This window comes from Ammospiza caudacuta, chromosome Z, assembly GCF_027887145.1.
Source record: "Ammospiza caudacuta isolate bAmmCau1 chromosome Z, bAmmCau1.pri, whole genome shotgun sequence".
Taxonomy (NCBI): Eukaryota; Metazoa; Chordata; class Aves; order Passeriformes; family Passerellidae; genus Ammospiza; species Ammospiza caudacuta.
This window is the reverse complement of record NC_080632.1, coordinates 30,498,333-30,513,052: the sequence shown is the minus strand read 5'-3', so window position 1 is coordinate 30,513,052 and position 14,720 is coordinate 30,498,333. Positions and strand designations below refer to the sequence as shown.

Below are 14,720 nucleotides of genomic sequence, written 5' to 3'. Positions count from 1 at the left end.
GGGAAGTTTGGTGAGTTAGAGCAGCAAAATAAACCACCACAGGCACTATCCCACCAATCTCTTCTACCGTTCACATGGATTTCTCTAAAGCTGGTTCTCATGTATGGTGAATACATGGAGTACCTGTTCAGAATTTACAAGTAAAATTACTTTACACCTAACTGTTACAGAGGTGTAGGAGAGGATAATTAAAGGAACCAATGCATGCAAAGTATTTGAGAAGCACTGAATGAAAGTAATTGTATAAATTTAAGTTCTCTTGTTAAATGTTTTTTTTTTTCTTTTGTACATATGTATACCTTGATTTCTTTGTTTCTATACTGATTGGAACTGTAGAGATTCCCTTAAAAAAGAAAAGAGAATAAATAGACAAGAATACAGAACAGCAAATGCTCCCTCATCCTGTCATCCATTACTTCATGAAACTTACTGATCAGTGCAAATAAGTTTTTGTTGTATCATACATTACTGATAGGCCTGATGAACTTTAATATTTCAAAACTGAGTGGCAGGAAATCTAATGCATATTGCATAAAAGCTGATGCAAAGCTCATGGTTTTATCACAGCAAATGTTATAAAATTTATTATTAAACATGCATATCACAATATTGAGATGCCAGTCAAGTTCAAGGTTTATAGTGCAATATACAGTACAAACAAGTCCCTCATGGTCCCTGTAAATTTCTTGAGGTAGCATGGGAATTACCTGTGTTTGGTTGACTTCTTCTTTCAAGTGTAGATTTAGAATATCCTTTGGCCTGACTGAAGAAAATTTATGAAAAATATAGTTACATATTTGATTTATTTTGTTTTTGTAGGAAACCAACTGTTTGAGCTCAGAATTAAAAAGTCAAAAAACCAAAGGATTTAGTTGTGCTACTTTACAACATATATATTTTTGCCCCACAGAATATGTTATCCAATATGCAACAAAAAGGTATACTATTAAAAGTGATATTTTGACTAAACATAAGAAAATATACATCTACCTTACTGAAATGATAGATTAACACAATCTTTGTCAAAATGTTTTGATTTGGAGTAAACATTCTTTTCAGAAAGAAAAGTTCTGACAAAAAAATTAAAATCAAGCATTTGCAGATTATTTTGCAGATTATTTTGTATTAAAGAAACATACAATAACACAGAGACCAAACCTACAAGTGAGAATTATTATAATTCAAAGGAATGTAATTGCTATGTAGCCCTGATTTTGATTAGTGATTATTCTTGGGTCATTTGTCAAAGGCTTTCATGATCACAGTTCAGCTTCAGGGAAAATGATCTCTCCACCACAGATGTAATTCTTCCTATTTTCATCAACAGCTTGTATTTTTCAGTAGAGAAGAGCATGTGTTGGGATATGTACATGGTACAGGTCCCTCATGAATAAACACATGAGTTGACAGGTGCTAGGTTAGCTGTAAGTCTCTTGGGAGATGAAAAAACTTTTTTTTTTCTTTTTTTTTTTCTGAGGAACTGACCTAGAGAATAAAAAAGGCACTAATCACTAAACCTACTTAGAGAATAAAAAAGGCACTAATCATTCTGAGATGCTTCCAGAACAGTGATGCTGATAATTTTTTATGAACTTTATTTCTATGTGTCTTTCAAAATACAGCAATTAAATGAACTTTTGCAATTTTAAACAACATAGTGGGGTTTTTTTACTGATTGAAAGGCTAAGGAATTATTTTCCCACCTAGAAAAACTTACTCTGCACCACTTAGTTACTGCCCTAAAAGTACTGCCTTGTGAGGCTAGAGGTCCTAACTTGTCAGCAGCTTCAGGCCTTTGTGAATCAGTGTTTTCTGTCTACTTTCTGAGTGATGCAAGACCTAATCACAAAATGCACTGGCACACCCGGAGCAACTTTTCTAGGAGACGTGCTTTGTGTTTACTAAATCTGAGTGGCTCTATGACACTGATTGTCACCCTTCAATTGTGCTATCATTCCTGATGTTTATGATGGATAGAGAAGCTCAATTTTTGAGACCAGTAATTAGACTGCTTTGTGAGAAATTAAAATAGGGATGGAAAACCTATAAATCAGAAGAGGTTATCACACATAACCCAGGAAATTGCTTCTGTAGTCATGCTGAAAACAAATGCGGATCTCAAAAGGAAAACTATATGCAGAAGAAGTAATATCCAGCCTAAGTAATTTATGTTCTTTGCCATAATTGGGATCTTACATTGTTAGGAGAGATATGTTACCTGGATGCCAGAAAATAATTTGACAGTGATATTGAAAAGACTTATCCTGAAACAATACACTTAATATGCCTCCTCGTCTGTTGACTTTGTGTACAAAAGGCTGGGTAGGTTCAGGAGCCAAGTGGCTGAAGAGTGCCACACATCACTTGACTTGCAGAAACAATGTAGCTTTCTTGTCACTTAACACTGCTGGGAGATACACATATTTGCAATTTTGATTCTTTGTAATATTTACTGAGAAACAGAACACTTGCTTTTCAACACAGCAAAACGTACGAGACACTTCACGTAGTAATCTGGCAGGCACAAATCATTCCTTTGAAAACACATTTGTTGTTACTAATCTTGTCGCTGAGCCTCTTTAACACTGAAATAATCACTATCACTCCTGATTTACAATGGTGTTAGTAAGGAGTTAATCTCACTTTATTATTTTTGCTATATTACAGTAAGTGAAAAAATCACACTGACTTGAAATCATGGAACTATGAAATCATGGAGATTCTGCCACCAAGTTTATTAGGGCTGGACTTCATCCAATATGCTATTAAACCTGTAAGCATAAACCAAAATCACAGTTGCTGAATTACATTTGACAGCAATTTAGAATTATTTATTCCATTTACTACATGTACAATCCAATAATTCTCATAAACGTCGATGAGCATTTTGAAGGCACAGCAATGGGACTGGGTTCTCATCTGGACTAACTATTCCCAGACTGCCAGATGAGTCCCACCAGGAACTGGCAAGCCCTTTAAAAGTTGACGGCATCAAACAAAACCAGGTGAATACTTCTCTGAAAAAACAGGAATGGCGCTTCTGTTGGCAACCTCTTCTTTTGTACCTGTGTACACCATGGCAGGGATACGGCGTTGTGGCTGACTTCAGTCACGTGGAGCATGACTCTCCCTCATGCATACAACGTGGTCACCTGTGCTGTTGCGGCTGCCACAAGAGATTCAAACACAACCCTGCGGACACTGAGGGGCTGGACAACAGAATTCAGGCATCCCAGAACTAGATGGACAGATGTCAGTTGCAAGATTTCCACCTTCTGATAGAGTTATTTAATGAACGGGGAAAGAGAAACATTTAAGCAATTAATTTTTCTGCTGTTCCTTTGCATCTTGGTAATTATCTCAGTTGTTGTGTATTGATTCCAATGTGCACATGCTTTACTTGCATCAATGGCAAAATTCCATTTCCTTCAGTTGAAGCAGAGTTGGTACATAACGAGTACTACTCAATTGCATGTTTGAGCACTGCTTGCAATGCAAAATACATACAAGGTACAAGAAATGCTATTCTTCTGTGAGCTCAGGGCTCTCATAAAACATCCTGAGGTAATGAAGTTAAAAAGCCCTGAAGAATCAAGCAAGGTTGGAGTGTTGGAAATTCCATGGACTGGCTACACTGGTTGTCCTTATTTTCAGCAAAGGAACAATCTCCAAAACCAAAGCGAACTTTTGAACCTGTACCCTGTGTTTGTTAAAACCCTGGAGCTGTGTTGAAAATCTGACAGCGTAAACTGTGCGAGTCATGACTTTGAAAACCTGTTAAACATGTAGAAGATGGGCTGAAGAAAAGGCAGAGCATCCATACTCCTGCATCTTTGGCTGCAAATGAAAGAGGGGTGCATAGTTCTTGATCTAAACTCTTTGCATGTGGTGTTGTGTAACTCCACATCCAGCAATCCAACCAAATACCCTCCCTTCAATTTACAGATAACTTCAGTGCAGGTGAAAAACATTTCTGACACTTCCACAAGGTCATGCTGTAACTCACTCAGAAAATATCGGGGATTCTGTACTTGTTGACCTGTATCTGAAGGTTAGGCTCTTTTGAAGAGCTAAATCAAGTAGGAGTGAAATCATATGAGTGCATTGAACTTCCTGTTACCTTTGATGAGCAATTCTCTCTCTGAACACCTCCGAAGTTCAGATGGAACTTTAAAGTTGCTCAGTTATGTGACGTCATGTACTTTTCAAAGGCTGAACAAAATGGATGGGAGGAAAATAGAGCTACTAGGAAAAACACTTGTGTCCAGAATGTAATCAGTACTCAACTTGGCATGGGATCAATATACTACAGAAAATGTGAAGTGCTGGGAAATCTGAGCCAGAGAAGTGACAGAAGCACATAAGATGACACGAAAACGCCAAATATAAGGTTCAACACCCTATAGAGGGAATAGACTGTATCTTGTATTTTGGAAAACAGTGATTATTTTGTCCTGGTGAGAGAATACCTGCAAACAACACGTAAGCATTTGCTTTGTGAGGTGCCCGAAAGCGCTGCCAGTGGCTGAGGCTCCCTTCTCCGTGCGGGCCGGGACCATTCGGCGTGGGCACGTGTGCCAGACAGGCTACAGCCACCCTCCTGAGCTCGCCGCTCCTGGCGCGGCCCGGAGGCTCCGGACGGGGCGGGCACTGGGCTGGGGACCTTTTTTTCGGTAGAGCAGGGAGCCAGCAGCGGCCGGGCGGAGGGCAGCGGCCGCCGGTCTCTCGGGGCTCAGCCTGCCCGGGGCGCGGGCTGCGGGAGGGCGCGGCCGGCGGCGCGCACACAATGGCCGTGCCGGGAGCCGCCCGCAGACCGCGCTGGGCGGGTCCCGCCGCCGCGGGCTGGCCGTGCCGGGCCGTGCCGGGCCGTGCCGGGCCGTGCCGCGCCGAGAGGGGCGGGGCGGGCGCACCTGGCCGAGGCGGCGGCGGAGCAGGGGCGGGAGGCCGCGGCGAGGGGCGGAGGGCGGCGCGGCGGGCGGGCCGCTCCCCATTGGCCGCGCGGCCACACCGCGAGTGCCTGCGCGCCCGCCGGGAGCGGCCGCGGCGCTGTCGCCGCTTCCCAGGGCGCGGAGCGGCGGGAGGGCGAGCGGGTAAGCGGGGCGCGCCGCGGGAGAACGGTGCCGTTCGCTCCGGCCCGGCGGCTCGCCCGGGGTCAGGTTGCGGAGGTGTCCGGGGCGGGGGGGGCTCCTGCCGCAGGCCCCGCGGCACGTCCCGGTTGACAGGGCAACGGGGCCACTGAGGAATGCGGCGGGCGGGCGGCCGGGCTCCGGTGGCCGCCGCGGCAGCTGGGCGGCTGCCGCTGCCGGGGAAGGGGCGGGGGCGCGGAGCGCCGCTTTCTTCTCCCGGCGCTCGGCAGGGACAGGGGAGGCGCTCTTCGGCCCGCGGGTGCCGCTTCCCTCGCGGGTGAGGAGAGCCCCCGGCGCCGGGAGGGACCGCGGGCAGGGGCGTTCACCTCCGCGCTCCTCCGCAGGGCGCGCAGCCAGCGCGGGGCGGCTCCGGGGCGCTGGTGATGAGGGCGCCGAGCAGGGGCTGAAGCCGGCGGCGGGCGGCGACCATGACGGTATTCCGGCAGGAGAACCTGGAGGAGCACTACGAGACGGGCGAGGACCTTGGCAGGTGGGTGCGGGCGGACGGAGCCGTGGCCTCTGAGCGCGGCCGGGCAAGGGGCGAGGGCAGGCTCACACCCGCGTTGCCTTTCCACGGTGTCTGAGCTGCCCAAAGAGAGAAAGGGATTTGGATTTGAAGTTACCGCGCCTTTGCCTTTTTAGCACGGGTCTGATGAGATTTTTGGACAGGGACAGTTCCGAGGTGGGACCTGCTCAGCCCGACGCCCTCCCGGTGCTGTGGTGGGCTAGCAGGGGCGAGCCCGCTGTCGGCGGCGCAGCTGTGGCTGTGCGAGCCTGGCTGCTGTTCGCCGGGCGGGGAACTGGAAACGGGCTGGGCTTGCAGGAGGGAAGTTTGCATTGTTCATGGTGTGAAGGACTACATCTGTATGGCGTGTTGGATTTTGCTTTGAGAACGCGATTAAAGCAGTGAGAGAAGCTCTGTATTCTATCTGTATCTGTGGCAAAGATGACTGTCTGGGCATCGCTGCTGGAGCTGGAAGTCAGATTAAGGGATGAGCAGAGCGCTGCAGATGCTGAGCTGCCTACTTGAACCTTGATTCTTAAATGCTGTGTAATAATGAGCCCCTCCGAGCCCACAATATTAGTCATGCCTTGTTTTTTCAGTGCTTTCCATGTTGTCAGACAGTTTAAACCACTGCATTGTGTTACATGAGAGCCTTTTTCATGTTCTGTCCCCTTTCTTTAAGGAGGAATCCAATGGCATTCTTGCAAACCAGTATGGCAGAATCCCGTTCTAGTGTTCATCCTGGTGATTTCAAAGCAGAGGGTCAGTGTTCAGTTAGCACAGGGCATTCAGTACACATGGAGCAGATGCCCCCATACCTGCCTCTGTGTACCTTCCCAGTGAAGCGTCCAGTCATAGCAAATGTTGCGAACAAGTTACTTGAATAGGCAGGAACTTAGAAATATTTCATGATTTCTTAAAAATAAATAAAAATACGAATAAACTAAAACAGAAACCCCAAACAACAACAACAAAAAACCAACCAATGAACCAAAAAAAAACCCCGAAACCCCACCCAAACAACAACTAACCAACCAAGAAGACCCCCACATTATAAGGAAGTTAATTGCACTGTATTTTTAGTAAACTTCATCCCATTTTTAGGCAAATTTTTTGATGTGACTTTGACAATATACACGTACTTTTATTTCCACATAGTATTTTGGGTTGACATTTTCATACATCTAGAGTAACGTACTAGGACTGTGTTAGACTATGAAGGAATATTAACTTGCTGGACAACCTCATAGGAAGATGTATTTTCATGCTAAGGCATAAGTTTGGATTTTGTGATCTAAACAATTATTTTGGCTCCTAAGATTGCTCTATTTGATTTCCAGGTTGGTTTTTTTTTTTTTTTTTTGACACGGATACACAGTATTCCAAAATTCAGGTTTGTGTTTCTGGATTTTTAAAAATAAAACAATTGTTGTTCTTACAGATACTGATAAATTATTGGCTTCATGGAAGACAATAAAGACGCACATATATTGTGGGGTTTTTAAGATTCTTCAGGGAGAAGACAATGTCTAATAATGTCAATATTAGAAGGTGCTAGGGTTTATGTAATTTCTCCCGTATTTTTTTTAAAGAGGAAGTATCAGTGCAGTGTTTGGTCTCTGATGCATATTTATGAAATAGAACAATTGCCCTTAGGCCAGTTACATAAGAAGTGTTTAAATACATGCAGGTTTTTTTTCAAATAAATGTTCTTTGGAAGTCACAAGTCACAAGCTCCTGAGCACAGCAGTGGAAAGCAGGCATTTCGTTTTTACAGTATGAGAAGTGCAAACACTGAAAACGTTAAATAGTAAAAGAACAACCAAAAAAACCAGAACAAATGGAGGGTTTCAAACTGGCAGAGTGTTAGGTAATGGCATTCAGTTTAAAAATGGTATATTCATTTTATCATTTACCAACAGGTTATTACAACACTGGGGGTTTTATCCATCCTAATGCTATAGAAGCTTGGCATGCATTCTAAACCTATAATATTTTATGAATTTTAAAGAATGTTAAAATCTACTCTAGTTTTCACTTGAAAAAGAGTAAAGAAATCTAAGAATCTCATCAATTTTATCTACACATGTGAGAAAATACCAGTGGATGGTAAAACATTGTGATATGTTTGGCAGGGTTTTACTTTAAAAATGGAATATAGCTATTTAAAAGGGCCAAAGCTTTCACTTCAGTATCATTTTAAGAAATTGGGATTATTCCAGTGAGAGTTGTCATAAAACCATGAGAGTAAACAAATCTCAGGATATGGTTGAATGGTTTATTTCAGTGGTGTTTTAAACTTCTTTTTGAACTTAAATGTCTAGGGTTGCTCAAACTACTTTTTTGTAAATCTGTCACTTTCCATTCCTCATTTACCCCTTAGCAGGTTTCTGACTGTTAGGTTTGTGTATAAATGTAGTTGTCCTGAGGCTCAAAACTCAAAAACCAGTGAATATTAAAAACATCTTTGACTTTAAAATTTATTGTATTCATTTGGGAACCCAAATTGTGAATTAATACTTCAGCTAAGCAATGATGAAAGGTCCCCTTTTGCAAAATGAACTGATTTTCCCCCTTCTCCTGGAAGAATGCTTTATTTCCTCTTACTTAGCTGCAGGCATGAAGCGAAAAAGGTGAATAAATTAACAGGTGAGTTTTTATTGACAGACTTGTGTTTCAATGAAAAGATCCCTAAGTTCCTAGGCCAACCTGCCTTTTCAGAGAGCTCCGTGAATTTTAATTTTAATAATCTACACTGTTTTCCCTTGTAAATTATTTTAGTCTTTGTTACATTATAATACTTCTGACAGTAACTAGAATAAAAAATCATTTAAATATGAAAGGCGTCTTGAAGAAAGCAAATGGGCTGTGTAAATTAAATTTTTGATAGAAAGTAATAAAAGAGGTTTAAGTGTTGCTTAGCATAAAACCTAGCATTATTGGAAATAAGAAGGGATGATGGTGTGCCTTGGCTAAAAAAAAAATTGTGTTCTCTAGTTTTCTGGTATTCTACTGTGCTTTTGCAGAAAAGGCAATAGACAGTCATAGTCCTATTACCAAAAAAATCTGAGTTTTCTTCTAGTCTTTAGTTAGTTTTCACTTATGCCTGAATAAGAGAGAATAAGAAAAAAGAAATTTGCAAGTGTGAATACTGGTAGAATCAACCTTATTTACTTTTCTTGCCCACACCTGATTTCTCCTGACAAGTTCATGGCTGTTAAGGTTGGTTTATCTTAGGCTTTTGTACCAATGCAGTCTTGGGAGACTTATGGATCTAATGCTATCTTTGGAACATATAAGATTGCTCTTGATTAGCCTATGGTGTGTTGCATACACTTTTTTTTTTGTTTTCCATCTTTCTTGCAAATATGAAATTACATGTGTTACTTGTTCACATGCAGGCTACCTGCAGACGTGTTAAGTAATCATCTAACCATGAAGTTTCAAGGGGTGGTAAACATTATCATGCAAGAGCAACGAATTCGCTAAACACAGTTTTGTCATTTTAATTCTGCCTGCAGTTGCAGGTGGTGTGACTGTGCATTTTAAATACCTTGCTGCAGTGCTTTTAATTCAGTCCTCCCAAAAGTCAGGAATTCAAGTTCAGCAGTATTAAAAACCTCACTATGGTGAGCAAGCAAGTAAAGACCTTCAAAGTACACTGAACCTTTCGAGGTATGTTTTTTACCATGACTGGCCTTGCTTGGGAATTCATACAGTATTGTGAGAAATGTGGTGTTGTTTAAATAATTTTAGGGAGAGCTATCGAAAGCTGTGTTATAAATACATACTGTGTTTGTCTGTGTGAGTTCTTGATCATATAGACAGCTTCTTCTTCCTTCACCCCCAACACCCACATTTGGTATTTTTGGTTGTTTTATTTTCCTTCAAGCTTTCATGTGCTTTCTAAAAGAGATGCAGAGTGTTAGGGTAAAGTTTTGGAACTGAAGAATGGTATTTGCATTGCACTGTGGTTCACAATTTTTAGACTCTTGTTGATTCAGAAAGCAGGAAGAGATATCTAACAGTTTTGAATATCAGGCTTGTTTGGACCTGTTGGAGTCACTAGGGAAACACTTGTAACTTGTCAGAGGAAGGCTACCCTGAATCTTGCCAGTTTTGGAGACTGCTCTGACTCTGCTTGGTAATTCACTAGTCAGAGATGCTAAGAGTAAAAAGTAGCAACCTAACCCTGCTACCTAATGTACCTAATGGCTTTATCAGTCGTGAGAGAAAAATGCCTAGGCTAACATGCTGAAGATGTTGATAAGAGAGAACAGAGAGCTGTGCAAATATGTATTTACATTCTGTTAGATGTTCCTCTACCTTTCAGAGTTGAGTGAAAAAGGATTGTTTTTTTATTTTTCCAGGAAAATTATTTCCATTGTAAACAGGGAGTATGTAGGCTGAATATACAAATATATATATATATGGGCATGAATGTATGTGGTTTTGATTATTCAGATATTGGATTTTGGTAGCACTGCTTTTTACAGCTGCAGAGGCTTCCTGTCATCTATCCAAACACTGCAACTACACTGCTCTTCTGTATTGGGAGGAAAGTAAAAGCACTGAAAAAACCCCCAAACAAACGAACCTGAATGGCAACTAGATTTTAACCTTCATGGCACTTTTCAGGCTTGACAATCTAAGTTAATCTTGCTAACTAGCCCATGTATTGAAATTGCCAGGCTCTGTTGTGAGATTTATAGGATGTGAAAGACATCATGAATATCACAAAGGGGATACTTCCTTTCAAAACTGTCACGTTTAAAATCCATGACAGCCATCTTTAATAATCTTATAGTGTAACATTTTTTCCTATGTATCAGAAAGTCATATGGGGGAGGGGAAGGAGAAGTGTGAAGGATGGTTTCATAAGGCTAAAACTAGTGCATGTGAGCTACAAACGTTTTAACTGTGGTACATTGAAATTTCCAGTTTCTGTTTACTTGTGTTTTCTTGATATAAGAAAGAAAATAACATTGCTCCATTACAAGGCATGTGTTAACCTTCATTTTCATGCAGCAGTAAAATGGTTAAACTGCAAAAGCAGAAGGAGCAAACCCCTGCAGTCCCATTTCCTGTTTTTTGTACAGGCATGGTGATAAATACTGCAAGTGTATAATTCACTGGTTTTACAACTACTTTATTCACATTTTAGTAGTACATGATAATTAATTAAATTGAGTGGACTATCGGAGCTTTTCAGGGAAAAGGACCTAAGAAGGAACTCAAAATGTTGATGGCAAAGTCCCTGACCAGGAAACTTGGTTGATTGGTGTCTCTGTGTGCCCTTTTGACTTTTTTCGAAGAATTGAAAATGTAATTTCAATGATGTAATTCAAATTACATCAAATAACTCTTTTTGTGCTGTTTGTAAACCGTGGCCATGATTTATCAGTCCACTCTTGGAGGAGAAGTTGGTTGTTCCATGCTTGTCTTTAAGTCATGGCTTTGATGGTTGCATGGATAATGAAAAGGAAAGTTTCTTAACTGGAAAGCATAGTTGCAAAAATTATACATCTCAACTCAGTTTGCCTCCCAGACATGCCTTAAAATGTTTCCTTTTTGGAAATGCACAATAACCTGCAAGCTGCTGATTGCGCAGCCTGCAAGAGCTGTCACCATACAATGCCACTGGTGACAATTGCTGCCGTATAAAATGTGCTGAGAGGTTTGCTTCATGAAAAGCACAAGAAGTGCTGATGCTTTTTTGGGTATAACTTGGTCCTGCTTACTTTATTTCTTTCTCTTGGGAAGAATAATGGCTGCTTTGTATTTCCTTTAAAATACAGTGTAATAAAAACTAGAGCTTGCTGATTATTCGGTGCTCTCAATTTAAATGCACAAATCTTTGTAAATCTAAACTCATCAGGAAGAAGATAAAAATGCTTGTCTGATTTTTCTTCTAGCCAGGCTCAGTGAGGCATGACCAGTACCAGAGCAGGTGTGTTAGGGGTGTGCTGAAGCTCCAATCTGTCCTTCTAGCTTTCCAGGTTAGTCCTTCTGTGTTGTGGGGATTTTTAGGTGTTTGTTTTTTTGCTCCCCATTTTCTCTCTTTACAGATGTTGAGTATGTCATTTGCTCTGTTGGAATTATGTGTACTGAACAGAAGTTGGCCCCTTTAGCCTAGGAAGGGGAGGCTGACACCACTGTTTCATGAGAGCTTTGTTCAAAGCTGAGGCTGCATGCAGTGTTGGTGGTTGAAAGGATCAGTATCTCTTTCCTCTGCTGTGTTTCTCTGTAGGCTGTTTTGTTTCAGGGTTGGTTTTTTTTTTAGTTTTTTTTTTAGTGCTGCTGTCAAAGGGGAAAAATACCTACCTTGTATATAATTTATGGCAGGTGTACACTCTCAGATCAGCTGAAAGCACTGTGAGATCTCAGCCTGCATGGAGTTGCGATTGCCTCCATAAATCTACTTTGAGTTAAATATGCAGGAGGGACCAAGATAAAGAGTCACTTTGCCACAAAGACAGAAGAGCATAAACTGACAACAAGGAAGTATAAACTGGAAATTAGGAGAATTATGGGAGATGCAATAGCAGTTGAAGTAATCTTCACAAATGGTTGTTGCAGTTAGTCAGAGGTATTCAAAACCTCTGTTTTTGGAGGAGATTGTGTGTTTCTCATGAGACCTTGGCTTAATGTCCAATTGTCTTTCTGTTTTTAACTGGCTTGGTTAGAGTACCTGTGCAACTTGTTGATACAATTTTATATTCTGAAGAAATCATGCCAGTTAAAGCAGTGGCTCAGCACCTTGTGTCCTGAATGGTAGTGGCTTTGAAGGAACTCTGCCTCAAATAAAAGTGTTTCTCAAACTCTGTTTTGTCCCCTTGCATGAAGATAGGTGACACAAAGGAGGGATATGCACTAAACCTGAACAGCATTCATTGACTTGCCATGCAGTATAATAAGTCATACTTAACTATGATGAGTAAGTGGCTGAGATGGGTGAAGCTGAGAACAGTGCCAACAAAGCCTAAAGATCTTCAAGCCTTTACTGTTTAGTTGCATGTCTACCTTAAGCAGTCAATTTTGGCATAATGTGAAATTTTGCAGAACTGTGTGCAAAGGCCAGTGCCAAGGAGTCTAATACAGGTGATGTTACTAAACTCTGAGATCTTGTCTAGGAGGTGACACAGGAGGAGTGGAGCCTGGAACATTTTGGTTAGTTGTTGGGTGACATTTCTGTTGGTTTTGGTACAGTCATGGAACAGATTAGTGACAGAGATGAATTGTCGGGGCAGGAATCTCTCCATATCCTTGTGAACCTTGGTATGTCCTTCTTCACATGTTACTTGCAGGTCTTGTCCCTCCATTTCAAAGAGATGACTGCTGTCCTTTTCTAAAGTGAATAAGAGGTGCTAAGCTAAGGTGGTGAAGCTGTGAGATGAAGCTGCTTGAGAAAGAATATTTAAGACTTCAGTACATTTAACCTTGTACCACTATGCTTGGAGTGGTATGATATTATTAATACGCTGCAAAAATTAAAATGGTTGGTGAAACAAACTTTTGAAACTATATTTACATTTGCAATTTTCACAGATGGCTCTGTAGGCTGGAATTGAAAGGCTTCCTGCCTCAAGGAAAATGACCTTATGGGACCTGTTGAAATGAACCAGTATGAACAAGGAATCTAAATTGTATAAAGATAGAGCTTGTGAAATTAAAAGAAAGAATTACATGATACTGGAAAAGGAGAAGGCTGATAAGGATACAGTCATTGATGATATTTTGGATCAGTTTAAACACTGTCTTTCAAAGTTTCCAGGCATATTATAGTCCTTGAGGATGTTGTCCTGTTTTATTAAAAGTGTGACGTTGTTAGCATGCTGGGGTTTTGTGTTGTTTTTTTTTTTTGTTGTGGCACAGGTTGATGTTGGAGGGAATATCTTGTAATGAGTACTTTTCCCTCAGTCCCAGAACAACTTACATGGTTTACAGCAGTGCTGTAAGACACTACAGTGAGTAATACACATGGTGGCCTGCAGCCTTACTCTCTTGGTATCAGAAGTTTAATTTCCTTCCCCTTCTTCCTTCCCGTTTGTGCAAGCTGATGTGCCAATCCATTTCTGCTTCCAGAGGCAGGGGTGCTGAGGAGGAAGCATGGCTGCGGGGCTGACCATACAGGGACCCTGGTGTGCCATTCTACTGGAGTGGTGTGCCACTCTTCTAGACCAAACTTCCCCCAGTGCCATCTGCCTACAGGTGCAAGTCTCTGTTTGTTATGAAGCTCAGGTGGTCTTCTATGTGTTTAACAGAAAGAACAACTGGGTGGTCATGAGCTTATGGGGATCTGTAAGCTTTATCCAAAGCTGGAGATTTCATTGTGTGAATTATAACTGTTTACATACTGATTGAAATTACAGTTTGAGATTTATTTTTTTTCTGAATTATACCAAGTAGTGAGGTTTTGGAAAGGATGAAAATTACTTGGGGCAATAGCATTTGTCTGTGCATTTGTTCCCTAAACAGGAGGATAAGAGCCTGTAACTGAACCAATGTACTGGAAATATTTTATTTCCACTATGTATTTATTTGTGAGCTATCAATGGTATGCTTCTAAGTTTACACAAGTTACTTGGAGTCCTGCTTTCTGCCTGGTATATAAATTGGCTTCTGGACTCTTGTACCTTTCCTCAGTCTTCTCTCAAGTGTCAGTGGTTGTTTTAGCTTTGAGATACTGGCTAGGTGTGCCTGTAGAAATATGCACTTAGAGTGCCTGCTCCTATGCCATGGGAACTGATAGCAGAGGGACATTTTCCCCTGACCACAGTCTGTTGGACTAGTGCTCTGAAGTTGTAAACACTTATGGGACAGAGAAAGGCTGTTCATTTTTTGGAAACCGGTGCTTTTAACTGTCTTGTGCTTATGGAGAAGTGATGCGGACACTCATCTCTTCCCTCCTATTCTTTCTGTTTGCTGAAGTTTTTAGAGAAGAGAATTGAACTTCACTGCTGATATGGTATTTTGTAATCCTGTATTTCTAAAGGAGACTAAGAAAACTAATGCATAGATTTTCAAATCATGTCTATCCTTTGTGGTGGCTGTTATTTGGCACTGTGCTTACTTTGCCTAGCTATGTA

At 41.5% G+C, this 14,720-nt stretch overlaps 1 protein-coding gene across 1 annotated transcript in view; it reads left to right on the top strand.

The window, feature by feature from the left end:
• The first annotated feature begins 5,075 nt into the window (after positions 1-5,075).
• DAPK1 (death associated protein kinase 1) overlaps positions 5,076-14,720 on the top strand; it is an 83,849-nt gene continuing 74,204 nt past the window's right edge. Inside the window, exons 1-2 of the mRNA XM_058823267.1 lie at positions 5,076-5,090; positions 5,471-5,616. Of these exons, the coding sequence (XP_058679250.1) occupies positions 5,555-5,616 (62 nt within the window). The 5' untranslated portion in view covers positions 5,076-5,090; positions 5,471-5,554. The remainder of the gene's footprint in view (positions 5,091-5,470; positions 5,617-14,720) is intronic.